The following is a 17,319-nucleotide window of genomic DNA, read 5'->3' on the forward strand; positions in this document are numbered from 1 at the left end:
CGGCCAGGCCGGTTCCTTTGTTCCTGCTCAGCCCAGCCCTGGACGCTGGCCCTGAGCTGCTGCCCTGTGCCCAGGCCCCAGCGTGCGGGCCCCTCCTTCCTCTTCTGCACTGAGCATGACGCTCAGTGCCGGCCACTATGGAGCAAGGCGGCTGGTGCCCCAGTGCAGATTGAGGGGACGGTGGCCGCCTGGCCTGGGGGAGGGACCAGGCCTCCCTGCAGTGACCCTGCCTGGGCCTGGCAGCAGTGGCCCCTCCCCTGCCTGGGCAGGCTGCCTGCGGGGAGGAGAGAGACCTGTGTGCCCATTGGTCACTGCTGCCCTGTGCCAGCGCCCCACAAGGGGACAAGGGCAGACACTTCCCACAGGAGGACTCAGGAGCTGTGGAAAGGTTCTCCACCAGGGGTACCCGGCTGGGCAGGGGGCTGGGGGAGGGGGGAAAGGGAGGGGTGGGCGCCCCACAAAGTGGGGGACTGGGCTGGGCAGACGCACGGGGGCAGGGGCCAGGGGTGGATGGCTGCCCTGGGTCCTGTGGGTGAACGTCCGTCTCCCCGCTCGCCCTGAGTTTTCTCCATCTCTCCTCGCTCCTGTCCCCTGCCTGAGGCCTGTCTCTGCCTCCAGCCCCCCCACCCCCCTGCGTTCATCATCCCCCAGCCTGCACGATGCTGCCGGCGAGCCTGACCTGGCTGGGCCCGGCCCTGTGGCCGCTGCTGCTGCTGACCGGGGCTGCCTGGCTGCTGGCCCATGTCCTGGCCTGGGCCTGGGCCTTCTGGGACCTGTGCTGGCGTCTGCGCTGCTTCCCGCAGCCCCCCAGGCGGAGCTGGTTCTGGGGGCACCTGGGCCTGGTGAGTGCAGCCAGGGGCCGGGTGTTGGGGGCGTGAGGACCTGCGGCAGGGTGCCGGTGTCAGGGTCAGGGGTCAGGGGTCAGGAACCAGGCTGTGAGCGGGTTGGGCCCCTTACTTCTCCCTCATCCTCTGCTGGTCTCTGCCTAGCTGCCGTGTCCCCGCGTTTGGGCGCAGCTCCTGGCCCGGTGGACTCCCAGGTCCCACATCCCTCCACGGACCCCTCCCTGCCTGCCCAGAGCCCCCAGCCCTGTCTACTCCTCCCCCAGGTGTCTCAACAGGGAAGTTGCCCAACTGGAAAATGTGGGTTATCACTTCCCCTTTCGGGCCCCCAACTCCTGCCGGGCCCCGCCTGCCCATGGTTCCTGCTCACCCGCAGCACAGGGCTCTGCAGCTCGTGGGACGGGCACAGGGCACAGTGGCCCAGTGTGAACTGGGCAGACCCATGTCCCGCAGACCCATGTCCCTGCGCTCTGTGAGACCCCCAGCATGGCGCCCCCTCCCTGCAGATCCACCCCACGGAGCAGGGCCTGCGGAGCATCACCCAGATGGTGGCCGCCCACTGCCAGGGCTTCATGCTGTGGCTGGGCCCTGTTCTCCCCCTCGTCACCCTCTGCCACCCTGACGTAGTCCGGCCTGTCACCAACGCCTCAGGTACCCGGCAGGGCTTGAGGTGGCGGGTGCTGTGGCACTCTGGGGGTCCAGCCTCCACCCAGTTTCATGCCTCCCTGCAGGACCCCGGCCCTTTCTCCCTCTCCAACCACCTCCCTGTCCCTGCATGCACTCTGACCCCCTGCCCTCCTCCCTTCCTCCCTGCATGCACACTGACCCTCCCCGTCCTTCAGGAACCAAGCCCCCAGTCTTGGGCAGAGCTAGGAAGGGGCCAGAGGCAGCTGGCGGTGACTGTGGAGAAGCAAAGCTGGGGTGGGCTTCCTGGAGGAGGAGTCATGGAACAATGAGCAGAGAGAACTGACCAGCACCACAGCAACAGGGTCTCCAGCTGGTGGGGGTCAGAGCCAAGCTTGGCCTCTGGGGGTTGGCTCCTCTGTCCCCCTTCACCCCTTGGCTCCAGGCTCCAACATACTCCTGGGACTCAGGCCCCAAAGTGTCTGCACCCCCTGAGGCCCTCTCTAGCAGAACCCAGCAGACCAGGGTAGTGGACAGCATCCCACACATGCTGGGATACTGGCACAGAGATGCCGGGCGACCCCAGGGCTGTGCCCAGCATTCTTTCTCTGTCAAGGTCACCCTCAGTTGGAAGTGTGGGATTTCAACTCCAAAAGGGGTACACAAAGAAATGGAAACTTTTCCTTTGTCCCAATCAAGAAAATGCGGGGTCAGTCACAGCTGGAGCCAGGTCTCCGGCACTGCTAGCCAGGGAGGCTCCAGGGTCCGTCTCTCAACCCTCTAGTTCAGGGACAGTGGCCTTCAGGCACAGCGGGATCCAGATTGCCAATGCTGTCCTGAAAATCTTTCTTCATGGTCTTGCTGACTCTTGGCCTGGAAAAGATGAACCTGGGCGCTCAGCCCCATGGAAAGTGAAATTTCCCTGGCTGTTCCAGAAAACTCTGCAGGACACTTCTTTCCTGTGACCTAACCGGGGCTCCATCCCTCACTGGGGAGTGCCTCTGATTGTCCCTCACACAGATGCTGGACGCTGCTCGTGCTGGGTCTGCAGCAGGACACGCCAGGGCCGGACCCTGAGCAGGCTGCGGCCAGCACGTCTGCGGGTGGGCATCACCTGACCTGGGCATAGAGCAAAGACGTGGTGTGGAGTCAGAGGGAGCTCCCACCCGTTCCTGCTGGCTGTGAGGGTGCAGGCCGGACCGCGGATCCTCGAAGCAAGCCAGGTTCTGGTCATCTGTCTGTCCTTCTGGCCACCTAAAGGGCCGTGAGCACTGTCTGTCCCACAGATTCAGAGCTCGGAGAAGGGCCTTCAGTACACACAGGGGCTGGCCAGCACCTATGGGGACGTCTGCTGCTGGTGGGTGGGGCCCTGCCACGCTGTCATCCGAATCTTCTGCCCCACCTGCATCAAGCCTGTACTCTTTGCCCCAGGTACCTGGGGGCAGCCTGCCTCGGTGTCCTCTGGACACTTTTGCCCATGGCTGTATCTGCTCACGAGGGCACTCGTGCTGTGCACACCTGTGCTGGTCTGTCCAGGCCTTGGGGAAGCGTCTGTACATCTTCCTGTGCGTCTGTGTATCTTTCTCTCAGTCTGTCTCTGTGCCTATGTGTCCCTGTGTCTGTGCATGTTTGTATGTCTGTCTGCACGTCTGTGTCTCTCTCTGAGTCTGTCAATATGTGTGTTTATGTGTCTATTTGTCTGTGTGTCTGTCTCTCTGTGCCTTTGTGTGTCTGTGTGTCTGTCGTATTGAGCTGATTTTGCTCCGGCTGGAGGCAGCTGCAGGTGGGTGGCATGGGGGCGAGTCTGAGCTGTGCCAGGCCCACCTGCAGGATGTGCCGAGGCTGTGGGGGTCTCCGTGTGAGTCAGGGGCACATCCGCATGTGGGCCTATGCCGGTGCCTGCTCACACGCGGGACTGACGTCTCAGGGCTATCAGTGAGGCCGGGCGACTGAAGAGGCGGCCTGCAGAGGGCTTTGTGCATGTGTGCCCAGACATGCTGTGCTATGTGGGAGCCGTGTCAGGCTGTGTGTGCCATGCTGTGCCATGGAGGCCATGTAGAAGCCATGTGGGGCCATGTTAACTGTGTGGGCCATGCTGCCTGACTCCAGTCAGCTGCAGTCTGGTCTGGCCCCGCCTCCCCTCCCTGCTCCCTCTGCCCTGGGCCCTGTAGTGGGTGGGCAGGGAGGGGTGCAGACCTCTCCTGGAGCCCCCACGACCCCTGATGTCGCCCTTCCTTAGCTGAGGTCGCCCCCAAGGACATGCTCTTCTACAGCTTCCTGAAGCCCTGGCTGGGTGAGTGTCTGGGCTCAGGGCCGGGGGCCGCCTCGGGGGTGCGGGAAGGTGCTCCCAACCTCTCCTCACCTCTGCCCCTGCAGGGGACGGGCTGCTGCTGAGTGCAGGGGACAAGTGGGGCCGGCACCGCCGCCTGCTAACGCCCGCCTTCCACTTCAACATCCTGAAGCCCTACGTGAAGATCTTCAGCCAGAGCACGGACACCATGCATGTGAGCAGCGCGGGCTCCGGCGTGGCCGGGGTGGACCCGCCCCCTATACTGAGAGCCGGTGGGAGTGTCTCTCCCAGACCAAGCTGACAGTTCAGGGGCCCAACAAGGGGCGCCAGTCCCAGCCTGCCCCCCCCTTCCAGGCCAAGTGGGCACGCCTGCTGTCAGGGGGCAGCTCCCGCCTGGACATGTTCGAGCACGTGAGCCTCATGACGCTGGACAGCCTGCAGAAGTGCGTCTTCAGTTTCGACAGCAACTGTCAGGAGTGCGTGCTCATGCGGGTGGGCGAGGGGGAGTGCTCAGCCCGGAGGGTTCCCGAGGGTTCAGCGCTGTGCGGTCCTTGTGGGGGCCCAGGAGTGATGTGGGGGCTGAAAGGTGGCCGGCCAGGTGGAGCCCCACTGGATCCTGGGCACCAGTGGGAGCGCCTGAAGCTAATGCAATAACCAGATGAGGTGCTCCAGGCATGGGGCAGCCCCATGGGGGCTGGGCAGGAAGTGGGAGCAGTTGGGGAGAGCAGGTGTGCTGTGGCGGCTGGATTTCATCCTGAGGCTGCAAACATCCCTGGGAAAGTGTGTTTGCCCATGTGAATGTGTTCATGTGTGCATGCTTGTCTGCACGCACATGTGTGTGCCTGTCTACCTGGGTGTATACATTTCCCTGTGCATGCACATGTGCATTTCTGTGTACATGTCTGGATGCCCTGTGCATGAGTACACATGTGTGTGCATGCATGTGCCTGTTATGCAGGGTCTCCTGTTGGGGCTCTTGGCCTCTGCAGGGCACGGGAGAGCCTGACCCCACCCCCACGGTCCTCAGGAAGCCCAGCGAGTACATCGCCGCCATCCTGGAACTCAGCGCGCTGGTGGCCAAGCGGCACCAGCAGCTCCACCTGCACTGGGACCTGCTGTACCACCTCACGGCCGACGGGCGGCGCTTCCGCCGAGCCTGCCGCCTGGTGCACGCTTTCACAGACGCCGTCATCCATGAGCGGCGCCAGGCCCTCCTCGCCCAGGGCTCCCGCGACTTCCTCAGGGTCAAGGCCAAGGCCAAGACGCTGGACTTCATCGATGTGCTTCTGCTGGCCCAGGTGGGCTGGGTGGGCCTGGCGCTGTGGGGGAGCGGGAGGGCGAGTGGGGCGGCGGAGGAGCCACCTGGGCAGAGCCAGATGTGTCCGCACCTCCCCCCCACTGCCCAGCATCCGTCTGTATCCGGGCCCCCAGCCTGTACCCCGCACTCCTCTCACTGTGGGAGCCTGATCCTGCCCCGGCACGGCTGCGTCTGTCTCTGCTGTCTGGTGGGGGCCGGGGAGCATGCCCTGGGGTGTGTCAGAGCTCTGGCGGGGGAGGCGCAGCCGCAAGTTCACAGCAGCACGTCTCCGCAGGGGAGGGTCTGTGCCCTGTCTCTGCCCATCTCCGTAAACGCTTTTCCCTTCTGGGGAAACTGGGTTGCACAAGCGGGAGCTCTGGGCCGGGGAGGGGCCCTGGGTGGGCTCCTGGGTCACAGTGACCTCAGTGGCGGCTCCCCAGGATGAGGACGGGAAGCAGCTGTCAGACGAAGACATCCGGGCCGAAGCTGACACCTTCATGTTCGAGGGTGAGCACCCTCTACCCTGTCCCCTACCCCCTGGTGCAGACCCTACAGCTCCCGCCCTCCCTGGCCTGACACGGACACTGCCCCCAGGCCATGACACCACGGCCAGCGGCCTGTCCTGGGTCCTGTTCAACCTGGCGAAGCACCCGGAGCACCAGGAGCGCTGCCGGCAGGAAGTGGGAGCGCTGCTTCGGGGCCGGGTGCCCCAGGAGCTGGAGTGGTGAGCCGGGCCGGGGAGCAGGCCCAGTGGGTGAGGCGGGTCTGTGCCCAGTGACATGGGTCTGTGCCCGGTGAGGTGGGTCTTGTGCAGGGATGAGGCAGGCCTGTGCCTGAGTAAGACGAGTCTGTGTGCAGGGGTGAGGCTGGTCTGTGCAGGGGTGAGGCGGGTCTATATGAAGGGGTGAGACACATCTGTATGAAGGGGTGAGGCTGGTCTGTGCAGGGGTGAGGTGGGTTTGTATGCAGGGGTGAACCACGTCTGTATGAAGGGGTAAGGCATGTCTGTGTGCAGGGGTGAGGCGGATCTGTGCAGAGATGAGGTGGGTCTGTGTGCAGGGATGAGGTGAATCTGTGCAGGGGTGAGGCGGATCGTGCCCGGGTGAGGCTGGTCTGTGTGCAGGGGTGAGACACCTCTGTGTAAAGGGGTGAGGCAGGTCTGTGTTCAGGGGTGAGGTGGATCTGTGCAGGGGTGAGGCAGGTCTGTGCCCAGGTGAGGCTGGTTTGTGTGCAGGAGTGAGGCTAGTCTGTGTGCAGGGGTGAAGCAGGTTCGTATGCAGGGGTGAGACATGTCTGTGTGAAAGGGTGAGGTGGATCTGTACAGGGGTGAGGTGGGTCTGTGTGCAGGGTTGAGGCGGGTCTGTATGCAGGGGTGACGCACATCTGTGTGAAGAGGTGAGGTGGGTCTGTGTGCAGGGGCGTGGCAATGGGTTTGTGTGCAGGGGTGAGGTGGATCTGTGCAGGGGTGAAGCGGGTCTGTGTGTAGGAAGGAGGCAGGTCTGTGCAGGGGTAATGTGTGTCTGTGTGCAAGAGTGAGGCAGGTCTTTGCAGGGATGAGGCTGCTCTGTGTGCAGGGGTGAGGTGGGTCTGTGTGCAGGTGTGAGGCGGGTCTGTGTGCAGGGGTGAGGTGGATATGTTCAGGGGTGAGGCTGGTCCATGTGCAGGGGTGAGGCTGCTCTGTGTTTAGGAGTGATTCAGGTTTGTGCAGGAGTGAGGCAAGTTTCTGTGTAGGGATGAGGCTGGTCTATGGCTGGGTGGGGCTGGTCTGTGTGCAGGGGTGAGGTGGGTCTGTGCAGGGGTGAGGTAAATTTGTGTGCAGGGACGACCTGGCCTCGCTGCCCTTCCTGACCATGTGCATCAAGGAAAGTCTCCGCCTGCACCCGCCTGTCACTGTTGTCTCTCGCTGTTGCTCTCAAGACGTGCCTCTTCCGGATGGCCGGGTCATCCCCAAAGGTGCTGCATCTGGCATGAACGGGGGTGAGGGAGGGGACACGCAGGTGTGGAGGTGGGGCGGGGCGGTGAGGCCCTCACTGCCTGCTCCCCGCAGGTGTCATCTGTCTCATCAGTATTTTCGGGACCCACCACAACCCTTCTGTGTGGCCAGACCCTGAGGTGCTGTATCTTCTTGTGTGTCCTCTCTGGGTCCTTGGGTGGGCGGGTCCCCCCAGGTGGCGAGGCCTCCCCATCAGCCCTGTTTCACCACCACCCCAGGTGTACGACCCCTTCCGCTTCCAGCCAGAGAACATGGAGGACAGGTCACCGCTGGCCTTCATCCCCTTCTCTGCGGGGCCCAGGTGAGCTGGGGGCATCTGGCAGGGGCAGCAGAGGCCCCTCAGTGTTGCCCCCTCCCCCTGGGGGTTTGGACAGGGAGTGTGGGGGTCCTCGGCTGCCCACTGCACGAGCCTGTGTCCCAGGAACTGCATCGGGCAGACGTTCGCCATGGCCGAGATGAAGGTAGTGCTGGCGCTGACGCTGCTGCGGTTCCGCGTGCTGCCCGACGAGCAGGAGCCGCGCCGGAAGCCGGAGCTCATCCTGCGGGCCGAGGGTGGGCTGTGGCTGCGACTGGAGCCACTGGACCAGGCCTGCTGACCGTGCTGACCCTGTGTGGACGCCTGAGAGAGAATAAAGCTGTGTGCTCCCCTGCCTGTGTCTCGTCCTGCCCGCGGGGCCCTGGTCGGGGGGCTGGGAGGGCTCTGAGCCCCCAGGGCCTGGCTGCGGCTCTGAGGACCTCTCAGCTTCCTGCTGAACACAGTGTCCTCCAGAGTGGGAGGGTGCCATGGCAGTCAGATCTGGTGAGTCAGTCCCGCCCCATGCACAGACTCGGGGCTGCTGGGGGGTGTGAAAACTTGTGTCCATCTCCTTGCGTCAGCCGGCACAGCTGGGGAATGTGTGGGGACAGAGGCCAGCTGAGGGCCGGCCGGGTCTTTGGGAATGACGGGGCTGGATGCCAGGTAAGGAAACAGCGCCGCAGGGCATGCAGGGGATGGGATCCCTGCTGTGGCGGGGCACCAGGGGGTCAGGAACCTCAGGACAGGGGTAAGAGCCACTGTACCCTGGGGCGGGCACTCTCCTGGCATGGAACCAGCCAGGTCCGATCCCCGACACCACATATAGTCCCGGAGCTCCACCAGGAGTGATCCTGAGCACCATCGGGTGTGGCTCCAAAACAAAAATTAGAAGCATCCTAAAAACCTCAGGTCAGGGCTGGGGAGAGCCTCTGCCGTGCGCCCGGCTGCACCTGCCCGTGCCCAGCCAGAGTGACCCTGAGCACAGTTGGTGTGGCCCACGGAGAAGCAGACGCAGCAAACCAGAAAGTGTCTCCTGGAGATGAGTTGCCAGGCACGGGTGGGGACACGGGAGCAAATGTGGGTGGGATGGTGCCCGGTGTGTGCCATGGAGTCTTCACTCATGTCAGTGCTGGGGACTCTGTGGGATGCGGGGTGTGAAATAAACATGTTCCCCGCTGTCCTGCCACTCTGTCCCCCTTCTGAACACTCACAAAGAACGGGCTGCTCATTCCTGAGTTTGCTCACATTAGGACACTGCAGGGCACGGCCGCTCCCCCTGAGCCTGTCTGCACCTGTGCCCCCTGCTGGCCCTTTGGCACGTCCCCATGGGAGTCTGTCCCCGTTGCTGGCATGGAGGTTGTGCTGATGAGATGCACCTGCGGGACCAGCCGGGGGCCAGATCGTGCCCTGGTAGCCTCTCACCGGCACAGCCGCCTGAGTGCCAGTGCAATTTCGCTTGGTTCTTAACCAGCAGCAAGACTCCCAGAGACTCCTGGGGCTCATTAAAAGTTGACACACATTGTCAGCTCTGCCTCATTAGTGGAGACTCAATGAACCCCAGGGTCAGCCATGGTGCTGTAGGCCTTTGCCACCAGGGACTGAGCCCAGACCAGGGATGGGGAAGCGGGTGGGCCGGAGCAAGAGGACAGTGGGAGGGCATTTGTCTGGCTCCGGCTGACCCGGGTTTGATCCCTGACATTCCACACAGTCCCCTGAGCCCAGGTAGGACTCATTCCTGAGGGCAGAACCTAGGAGAAAGCCCTGAGCATCTCCGGGTGTGGCCTCAAAACTAAAATAAATAAATAAAAATTGTGTCCAGTAACTGAAGAACGGGGAACACTGGGTCAGACAGGTGGGCCAACCTGAGCAGGGAGCAGAGAAGGGGGTTGGTCTTCATGGGTGGAACATTTGGGCACTGGATTTACTTTACTTTTCTTTTTTTTTTCTTTCTTTTTTTTGGAGGGCCACACCTGGGGATGCTCAGGGCTGGCTCCTGGCTCTGCACTCAGGAATTATTCCTGGTAGTGCTCAGGAGACCCTGTGGGATGCCAGGAATTGACCCAGGTCAGCCATATACAAGGCAAACGCCCTCCCTGCTGCATTATCACTTCGGCCCCTTGCTTTTCAGTTTTTACTAAGGTGACATTGGTTTGTAAAAGTGTCAACATGATTGGGGTGCAATAGGACCACAATTGTGCCAATGTCCTTCCACCAATTTCAACACTTCCTTCCCTGTCAATTCTCACCCTTCCTGTCCCACCCCCACCCCGCCCACCCCACATTAGTTCTGTCATCAGAATCTAAGGGTTTGGGGTTTTGAACACTATTTTTTAACTGGCTGGAGCGATAGCACAGTAGGTAGGGCGTTTGCCTTGCATGCTGCCGGCCTGGGTTCGATTCCTCCATCCCTCTCAGAGAACCCGGCAAGCTACTGAGAGTATCCCACCCGCACGGCAGAGCCTGGAAATCTACCTATGTGTATTCAATATGCCAAAAATAGTAACAACAAGTCTCACAATGGAGACGTTACTGGAGCCTGCTCGAGCAAATCAATGAACAACAGGACAGCAGTTGTTCTATAGTTGCTATATAGTGCTATATTTTAACCAAATTTTGTGGTTGCTCAGGGCTTAATCCTACCTCTACCCTCAGGGATCACTCCTAGTGGGCTGTTGGGGTCTTTGGATGCCATCTCTGGATGAGATCATCTGGCAGCTTTCTTTGTCCTAGCTTATTTTGCTCATCGTGATCCCTTCCAGTTCCAAGTCTGTAGCAGCAAAGTCATTTTTTTGATGACTCTGTAGTATTCTACTATATATCTTGGTCATCACTTCTTTATTTACTCATCTGTCATTGTCACTGCACATTTGAGTTGTTTCCATGCTGTTTTTCTTTTAATTTTTTTTAGTGAATCACCTCGAGGTAGTTACAGACTTACAAACTTTCGTGCTTGCGTTTCAGTCAGACAATGATCGAGTACCCATCCCTCCACCAGTGCCCATTTTCCACCACCAATGGTCCCAGCACCCCTTCCACCACCACCACCCCCTCCCCATCCCCTCCATCCCACCTCGCCTCTGTGGCAGGGCATTCCCTTTTGCTCTCTCTCTCCTTTTGGGTGTTTCCACACTGATTTTTGTATGCTATTGTGTTGCCTGCAAATAATAGTAGTTGAACTTTTCTTCAGATGTGAGTCCCTTTAACTTATTTTTCTTGCCCACTTTTTCTGGTCAGTGCTCCCAGTTTTGTTTCAGATATTAGAGGCATTAGTGGGTAGCCTGTTTTGTCAGATTTTCCGAATTCAGTGTATCAATTGCGCACAATCAGTCTTTTTGGGATTTTGGGATTTCTAACTGTATTTTAATTTTTGGGTGATGTTTCCATTTGCTTTTCATATCAAGGCAACTTTTTTTTTCTTTTTGGGTCACACCCGGCAATACACAGGGCTCACTCCTGGCTCTGCACTCAGGAATTACCCCTAGCGGTGCTCAGGGGACCATATGGGATGCTGGGAATCAAACCCGGGTTGGCCACGCGCAAGGCAAACCCGCTGTGCTATTGCTCCAGCTCCTCAAAGCAACTTTTGCCAAGAACAAGAATTCTTTTTTTTTTTTTTTTTTGGTTTTTTTGGGTCACACCCGGCGATGCACAGGGGTCACTCCTGGCTCTTCACTCAGGAATCACCCCTGGCGGTGCTCAGGGGACCATATGGGATGCTGGGATTCGAACCCGGGTCGGCCGCGTGCAAGGCAAACGCCCTACCCGCTGTGCTATCGCTCCAGCCCCAAGAACAAGAATTCTTGTTTCTTCAAAACTTTGAAGAACTTGAGAAAGCCAGAAACAAGACTTGTTAGAAAAAATACATTTGGTAGGAACCCATATGGACCTGAACTTTTGAGGTTTATATATTTTTAAGTATTTACTATTCCAATTGAATTTAGAGTTAACTATTTTACTATAAAGAAACTAAAGAGTTTCTCTGCTTTTATAGAAGATCCTTTAGTTCAGGCAAAGTTGGTTTCATGGCCAAGAATTCCTTGAACTGTTGTCTAGATGCAAAGATTTTTTTCCCTTCGACTCTGAGTGGTGAGGCTGTGCACTCGCTGGGGTGTCCCTTCCACGTGGTGAGTTGGATGTGTCGGGCTCTCTCCCTACTCGCTGATTTCCATCTGACAATGAGTGAATCTTATGAGGTTTCCCTTATATCTGAATCTTTGCTCTTCTTTTTGCCTTTAGGATTTTGTCTCTGTCCTTTGTTTTTGCCATTTTTTTCTCAATGTGTCTTGGTATTTATCTACTTGGGATTATTTTGTGTGGGAACTCTGCTTCCTGGCTGAGTCTTGCCTCCTCCCTCAGATTGCCCACGGGGGCAGGGCAGGGGGTGCTGTTTAATGGCCTGAGGCCATCACCAATAGTAAACTTCTACCCCAGTGTCAGCCCTGCCACCAGTGAGAAACAACATCCACTCCAACAAACTTGGACCCCACCCCAGGCTGGTCACTGGCAAATGCCCACAGGCGCCGGCGGGTTGCACCCAGACACACAATGTGAGGATCAGCTACGCCCACGGGAAAGCTAATGAGCATCACAGTGTGATTCCATGACTCCACTTTCGGCTACACAAAGGAGTGGACAAGGATCTAAACAAAGGCTCACTTTCGATATCCGGGTAATGTTTATCATGGTTATTCATGGCCACACAGCTCTCGGCCTGAAAGGTGGAAGCAGCCCAGATGTGCATGGGCAGACGAGGGCTGAGGAGGGGAGGACCAGCCATGAACGAGGTACAGGTGGATCCTGGACGCTTAACCCCTGTGGACAGACCTGGGCACATAGCCCTGCTCCCATCAGACCCCAGAGAGGAGACAGACCCTTCCCCAGTCAGGGAGCAGGTAAGAGTGGTCAGCGGCTGGAGAGGGGCTGCCCATAAGGAGCTCACGAGGAGAGAGCTCCACTGGGGCCATGGAATGTTCTGGAAGCTGCAGGAGATGTGCTTGCGCTTCATATCCTTCAATAGGCTTCTTTTAGTTTTTAATTATTTTTTACTGGGCCAGAGCAATAGTGGGGAGGGACTTGCCTTACACATGGCCAATCTGGGTTCGATTTCCGGCACCCCATGTGGTCCCCTGAGCACCATCAGGAGTAAAACCTGAGCATCACTGGGTGTGCCCTCCCAAACAAAAGATATCTACTTTTTACTATAATTTAGGTAGTATGGATGTAATGGTATTAAGGCAAATGGTCACCAAACAGCACAGGGAGCACTATCCCGGTGTCCCTCTGTTCCCATAGTCAGCCCCTCCCCTCTTTCCCCGGTTTGCTGGCAGTTCTGTAAGCCATGGCCAAGGGTTCGACACTGGCACTCCCCCCGTCTCATCTCGTTCCACACACGGTGAGATCTCTTGGTGTCCACGTCCCTCATACTCTGACTCGCTTCATGTGACGCCCTGCCGTGGAGAGCCTCTACAATTCCCTCGGGAACAGCATGCTTTCCAGCAGAGAATTGTTTTTCATGTTTATTGACCTTTGCTATTTCCTCTGGATTCATTTTATAAAGCAGTGAAATTTACACAATGTGAAACTCACTTCAAAAATAAAGTCAAACGCCACAAACTCCTTTCTCCTGGGCTTCTGTTACTTTGCAGAATAGAAGCCTCTGGAGCAGCGCAGCACTGCCTGCATGCTGCACCCACAGCAGCGCAGATGTGTGTGTGTGTGTGTGTGTGTGTGTATGCATGCACATGTGTGTGTGTGCGTGCATGTGTGTGTGTGTGTGTGTGAACATGTGAGTGCTATCTGTTGCAAAATACTTGAAGGACACTTCTCGGGGCCAGGAGGGTGGGGGCATGGAGCTGCTTCCCGTTCCCCGGGGACCACAGCAGGGATTGCCGGCCACCTCAGCCGTGACACCCACTTCTGGGAGCCTCTGAGCATGCGAGACCCCCCCTGAGAAGGGCAGGTAATTGGCACACCCAGCAGGCGCAGGGAGGGAGGGATGTGGGGACACCGTGTCCTTCCCGGAGGTTCCTGGGGGACCCAGCTGTTCCACACACAGGCACAGAGGGAGGCAGCAGGCTAGGCGCAGACAGACACAGGGTGATAAATGATGCTGTGGGTGCACCCCGCTCACTGGGGCAGGGCCATTGCCCAGGCCTGCTGCTGCGTCTCCCTGTCTGTGTGTGGTGGCAGCTGTTTGGCTCAGAGACCTTGGGACAGCCACTCAGCTGGCTTCACCTGCGGGGACTCGCTTTACCTGAGGATACGGTTGTCAGGCAGGTGAGGGAAGGGTTGCTCAGGCCCCTAAATCCTGTACTGTCACTCACTCAGCAGAAACCTGCTGTGGCACCGTCAGGGAGGCAGAGAAGAGAGACCAAGAGTGCGGGAGATTATCACCCCTCCTGGGAGGGGGTGTAGGGACAGGTGGGCACAGTGAGATGGGGCAGGTGAGATGGGGCAGGCGGTTGTGGGTGAGATGGGGTGGGTGAGCTGGGTGGGGGCAGGACTCAGGATGAATGAGGGAAGGGAGGTGTCTATGTGTCTCTTCTGTGCATCCACATCTGTCCGTCTCCATCTCTGTCAATGTCTGTATGTCCACCCTCCTGTCTCTGCATCCATCTGTCCCACTGACTGCCTCCATGTCCGTTTATCCATGTATGTCTATCTGCACATTCGTCTCTCTGACCCCAATCAGTCTGTCTCTGTCTCAATGTCTGTGTGTCCATCCATTTGTCCTGTGTCTGTCTTTCCCCCTCCCAGGGCAGCCAGAAAAGTCCATTTCAGGAGGCTGTGATACACCCACCCCACCAGGGCCCGTGTTTTTTCGTTTTGTTTTATTTTCTGTTTTTTTTTTTTTGCTTTTTTTGGGGGGGATCACACCCAGTGATGCACAAGGGTTATTCCTGACTCCACACTCAGGAATTACTCCTGGAGGTGCTCGGGGGACTATATGGGATGCTGAGAATCGAACCCACGTTGGCCATGTGCAAGGCAAACGCCCTACCCGCTGTGCTATCGCTGCAGCCCTGGGAGGGCCGTGTTTAAGGGCAAAAGATCAATAAACATTTCACAGAGATGAAAAGGTATTTTCTCCCAGAACCTTGAGCTTTGCCCCCACCCGCAGGACCCTAGGAGCCCCCATGTTCCCTGAAGCCCCTGGGGTAGCCCAGGAGACCCACCCATGCACACCCCCAGTACCCCCCCGAGATGTCCTGAGCTCCTCCTGCTACCAAGCGGACGCATGGATGCGATGTTCCCCTGGTGGCCCTGGGGTGAGCCTGGAGTGCATCTCCGCCCCCTCGGCTGCTTGCTCCTCACTGTCTTTCGTACACCTTCATCATGTCCTCAAGGTCCCCTGGGGACCCTGGTCCAGCCCCCCCAGGGTGGAGACATTCTGTGCCCTCGTCCTGCAGGCACACAGCTCCGATCTTAGCTTCACAGGGCCCCACCTGTCCCCTCCATGGTCGCCATGGGAGGCCGTGAGCACAGTGGCCAAGGCCTCCCCCTGACCGTGTCTGGGCCCGAGACAGGCTCCGGGGCCAGCAGGGTGTGGTGGACACCAGGACCCTGCTCCTCTGTCCAAAGCTGCGGTGTGGGCATGCTCTTGGTGGGGTTCGGCCACACTGACACGCAGAGGCCTTCGGGGACACAGAGAGCACGGCATCCCGAGGGGCGGGCGGGATGGAGCAGCTCTCAGGCCGCCCCCAACTGAGCCCTGCCCTGTCCCCAGCCAGCACCCATGCAGAGAGCCAACGCGTCCATGGTGACGGAGTTCATCCTGGTGGGCTTCTCCGCCTTCCCCCACCTGCAGCTGCCCCTCTTCCTGCTCTTCCTGCTCATGTACCTCTTCACGCTGCTGGGCAACCTGCTCATCATGGCCACTGTCTGGAGTGAGCGCAGCCTGCACACACCCATGTACCTCTTCCTGTGTGCCCTGTCCATCTCTGAGATCTTCTACACTTTTGCTATCATCCCCCGCATGCTGGCCGACCTGCTGGCCACCCGCCACATCATCACCCGAGGGGCCTGTGCTGCCCAGATGTTCTTCTCCTTCACGTTCGGCTTCACCCACTCCTTCCTGCTCACCGTCATGGGCTATGACCGCTATGTGGCCATCTGCCACCCACTGCATTACCACGTGCTCATGAGCCCACGTGGCTGTGGCTGCCTGGTGGGTGGGTCCTGGGCAGGCGGCGCTGTCCTGGGCTCCGTGGTGACCGCGGCTGTGTTCAGCCTCTTGTTCTGTGGACCTAATCAGGTCCATCACTTTGCTTGCCACGTGCCGCCCCTGTTGAAGCTGGCATGTGGACACGAGGTGCCCTGGGTGGCCCTGGGCGTGGGCCTGCTGTGCATCTCCACCCTCCTCGGATGCTTCCTCCTCATTGTCCTGTCCTACACTTTCATTGTGGCCACCATCCTCAAGATCCCCTCGGCCGAGGGCCGGCGGAAGGCCTTCTCCACCTGCGCCTCGCACCTCACCGTGGTCGTGGTGCACTACGGCTTCGCCTCGGTCATCTACCTCAAGCCCAAGGGGCCCCAGTCCCTGGAGGGCGACACTCTGATGGGCTTCACCTACACGGTGCTCACGCCCTTCCTCAGCCCCATCATCTTCAGCCTCCGCAACAAGGAGCTGAAACTCGCCATCCACAAGACCTTCTTCAGCAGACCCTCCTCGGGAAAGTGGTGAAGCAGCTGGGAATGGCTTGGAAACAGCTGCCCCTGGCCAGCAGCTTTGCCCATGAGCCAGCAGCCTCTCGACCTTTGCGAGCTCTGGTATAGACACTCGTGGCTGCTCACTCGAGACATAGTCCATGGCGACACGGGAGATCCAGTTCAGAGACCCGGCCCGCCGGATCAGAACATGATGGGGGTACCAGCACCTCTGGTGTCGGTTCTCCCCCACAGCCCCCCCCATGGGCTGACACCCCCCACTGTAAACCCGCCCCGCCAGGAGAAGTGGAGAGCATCAGCGCCCGTAGGGGCGGGAACACGCCCCACAACATGGGTCAGACTGAGCAACACCAAGGCCTGGCCGGCCTCTGCCCGCGGGGCTCAGGTGGTGCACGAGCAGCCGACAGTGCGGGGCGAGGCCTTGTTTCCAGACTGAAGCTGCAGCTCCAAGGAGAGGCAGAGAATTCCTGAGACTCAGCCCGGGGCCAAGTGTTCATGGGTGTCAGCGAGATGACCACGGGGTGGTGGCAGTGATGATGTTGGAGCTCGTGGTCTCCAGCGTGCTTGGCCCCTTATGCAGGGGATGGAGGGTGACTGCATGGGGCAACTTTATGTCGTGTTGAAAATATTTGTCTTCCAGAGGAAGGCAGATTCTGGGGGCTGGATTCCGTAAATCTCACAGGCCAAGGGGAATGGTGGTCACTAGCAGGCGGGGGCTGGCAGCAAGAGGGATGTTGTTTAAGATACAGATTCTGACCAGTGGACAAATAAGCTCCAGAGATGTGTCCCGAGGTGCAGGTTCCAGCAGGGAACCATGTCTGCTGGGCTTTAGCCGTGCTCAGAGTGACACACGTGGTCAGATGTGCCTCAGACCCACTGAAGTCGCTAAAAACATATGACTGGGGTGGGGGTAACAGCACGGCAGAGGGGGAGGCGCTGGCCTTGCACGCGGCCCTACCCAGCTCTGACCCCCGGCACCCACAAGGTCCCCTGAGCCACCAGGAGGGACTCCTGAGAGCAGCAGGAGCCAGGAGTCAGCCCAGAGCAGCGCTGGCTGTGACCAGAAACCAATAAAGAAAAGCTACTTGCACTCACGCTTTCAGTCCACTCAGTGCCTCCCACCCGTCACAGGCGTGTGCTGTCGGGAGAAGGTGTCTCTCATGCTGTGTGTCCCCAGGCAGCTCACTCACCCTCTCTTGAGCCCATTCTGCAGGCATGAGAAGTGCCTGTGTCTGTGGGGTCAGACAGCTCTCACTTTGTAGTTTGCTTGGTGAGCATGGGCCAGAGGAGGCAGCAGGAAGTGAGGGAACA

At 59.1% G+C, this 17,319-nt stretch overlaps 2 protein-coding genes across 7 annotated transcripts; both read left to right on the forward strand.

The window, feature by feature from the left end:
• The first annotated feature begins 124 nt into the window (after nucleotides 1-124).
• Nucleotides 125-7,680, forward strand: LOC101542261 (leukotriene-B4 omega-hydroxylase 3-like). 6 transcript variants are annotated; one of them, XM_055127892.1, is made up of 13 exons: nucleotides 358-388; nucleotides 652-842; nucleotides 1,349-1,493; nucleotides 3,706-3,759; nucleotides 3,843-3,970; nucleotides 4,111-4,232; nucleotides 4,784-5,054; nucleotides 5,494-5,560; nucleotides 5,648-5,777; nucleotides 6,873-7,006; nucleotides 7,101-7,165; nucleotides 7,265-7,347; nucleotides 7,468-7,680. In XM_055127892.1, the coding sequence occupies exons 2-13, from the start codon at nucleotides 660-662 to the stop codon at nucleotides 7,640-7,642; spliced, it is 1,557 nt and encodes a 518-aa protein (XP_054983867.1). In that variant the 5' UTR covers nucleotides 358-388; nucleotides 652-659; the 3' UTR covers nucleotides 7,643-7,680. The 6 variants fall into 6 exon arrangements, with proteins under 6 accessions (XP_054983869.1, XP_054983867.1, XP_054983871.1 ...); XM_055127896.1 differs by lacking the exon at nucleotides 1,349-1,493; XM_055127891.1 differs by lacking the exons at nucleotides 358-388; nucleotides 1,349-1,493 and adding an exon at nucleotides 2,753-2,897 and having other exon boundaries at nucleotides 548-842.
• Nucleotides 7,681-15,076: 7,396 nt separating this feature from the next.
• Nucleotides 15,077-16,024, forward strand: LOC101541991 (olfactory receptor 10H1-like). The gene has a single exon (XM_004616895.2). It carries the CDS (start codon nucleotides 15,077-15,079, stop codon nucleotides 16,022-16,024), a length of 948 nt encoding a protein of 315 aa, XP_004616952.2.
• Nucleotides 16,025-17,319: the final 1,295 nt, after the last annotated feature.

Source organism: Sorex araneus, chromosome 2, assembly GCF_027595985.1.
Source record: "Sorex araneus isolate mSorAra2 chromosome 2, mSorAra2.pri, whole genome shotgun sequence".
Classification (NCBI taxonomy): domain Eukaryota; kingdom Metazoa; phylum Chordata; class Mammalia; order Eulipotyphla; family Soricidae; genus Sorex; species Sorex araneus.

Bases quoted from the DNA above. Each gene is read 5' to 3' on its own strand.
- LOC101542261 (XM_055127892.1), top strand. From the start codon at position 660: ATGCTGCCGGCGAGCCTGACCTGGCTGGGCCCGGCCCTGTGGCCGCTG. The intron at 7,007-7,100 runs GTGCTGCATCTG...TGCTCCCCGCAG, and splicing joins TGGCCGGGTCATCCCCAAAG to GTGTCATCTGTCTCATCAGT. The intron at 7,348-7,467 runs GTGAGCTGGGGG...CCTGTGTCCCAG, and splicing joins CCCTTCTCTGCGGGGCCCAG to GAACTGCATCGGGCAGACGT.
- LOC101541991 (XM_004616895.2), top strand. From the start codon at position 15,077: ATGCAGAGAGCCAACGCGTCCATGGTGACGGAGTTCATCCTGGTGGGC.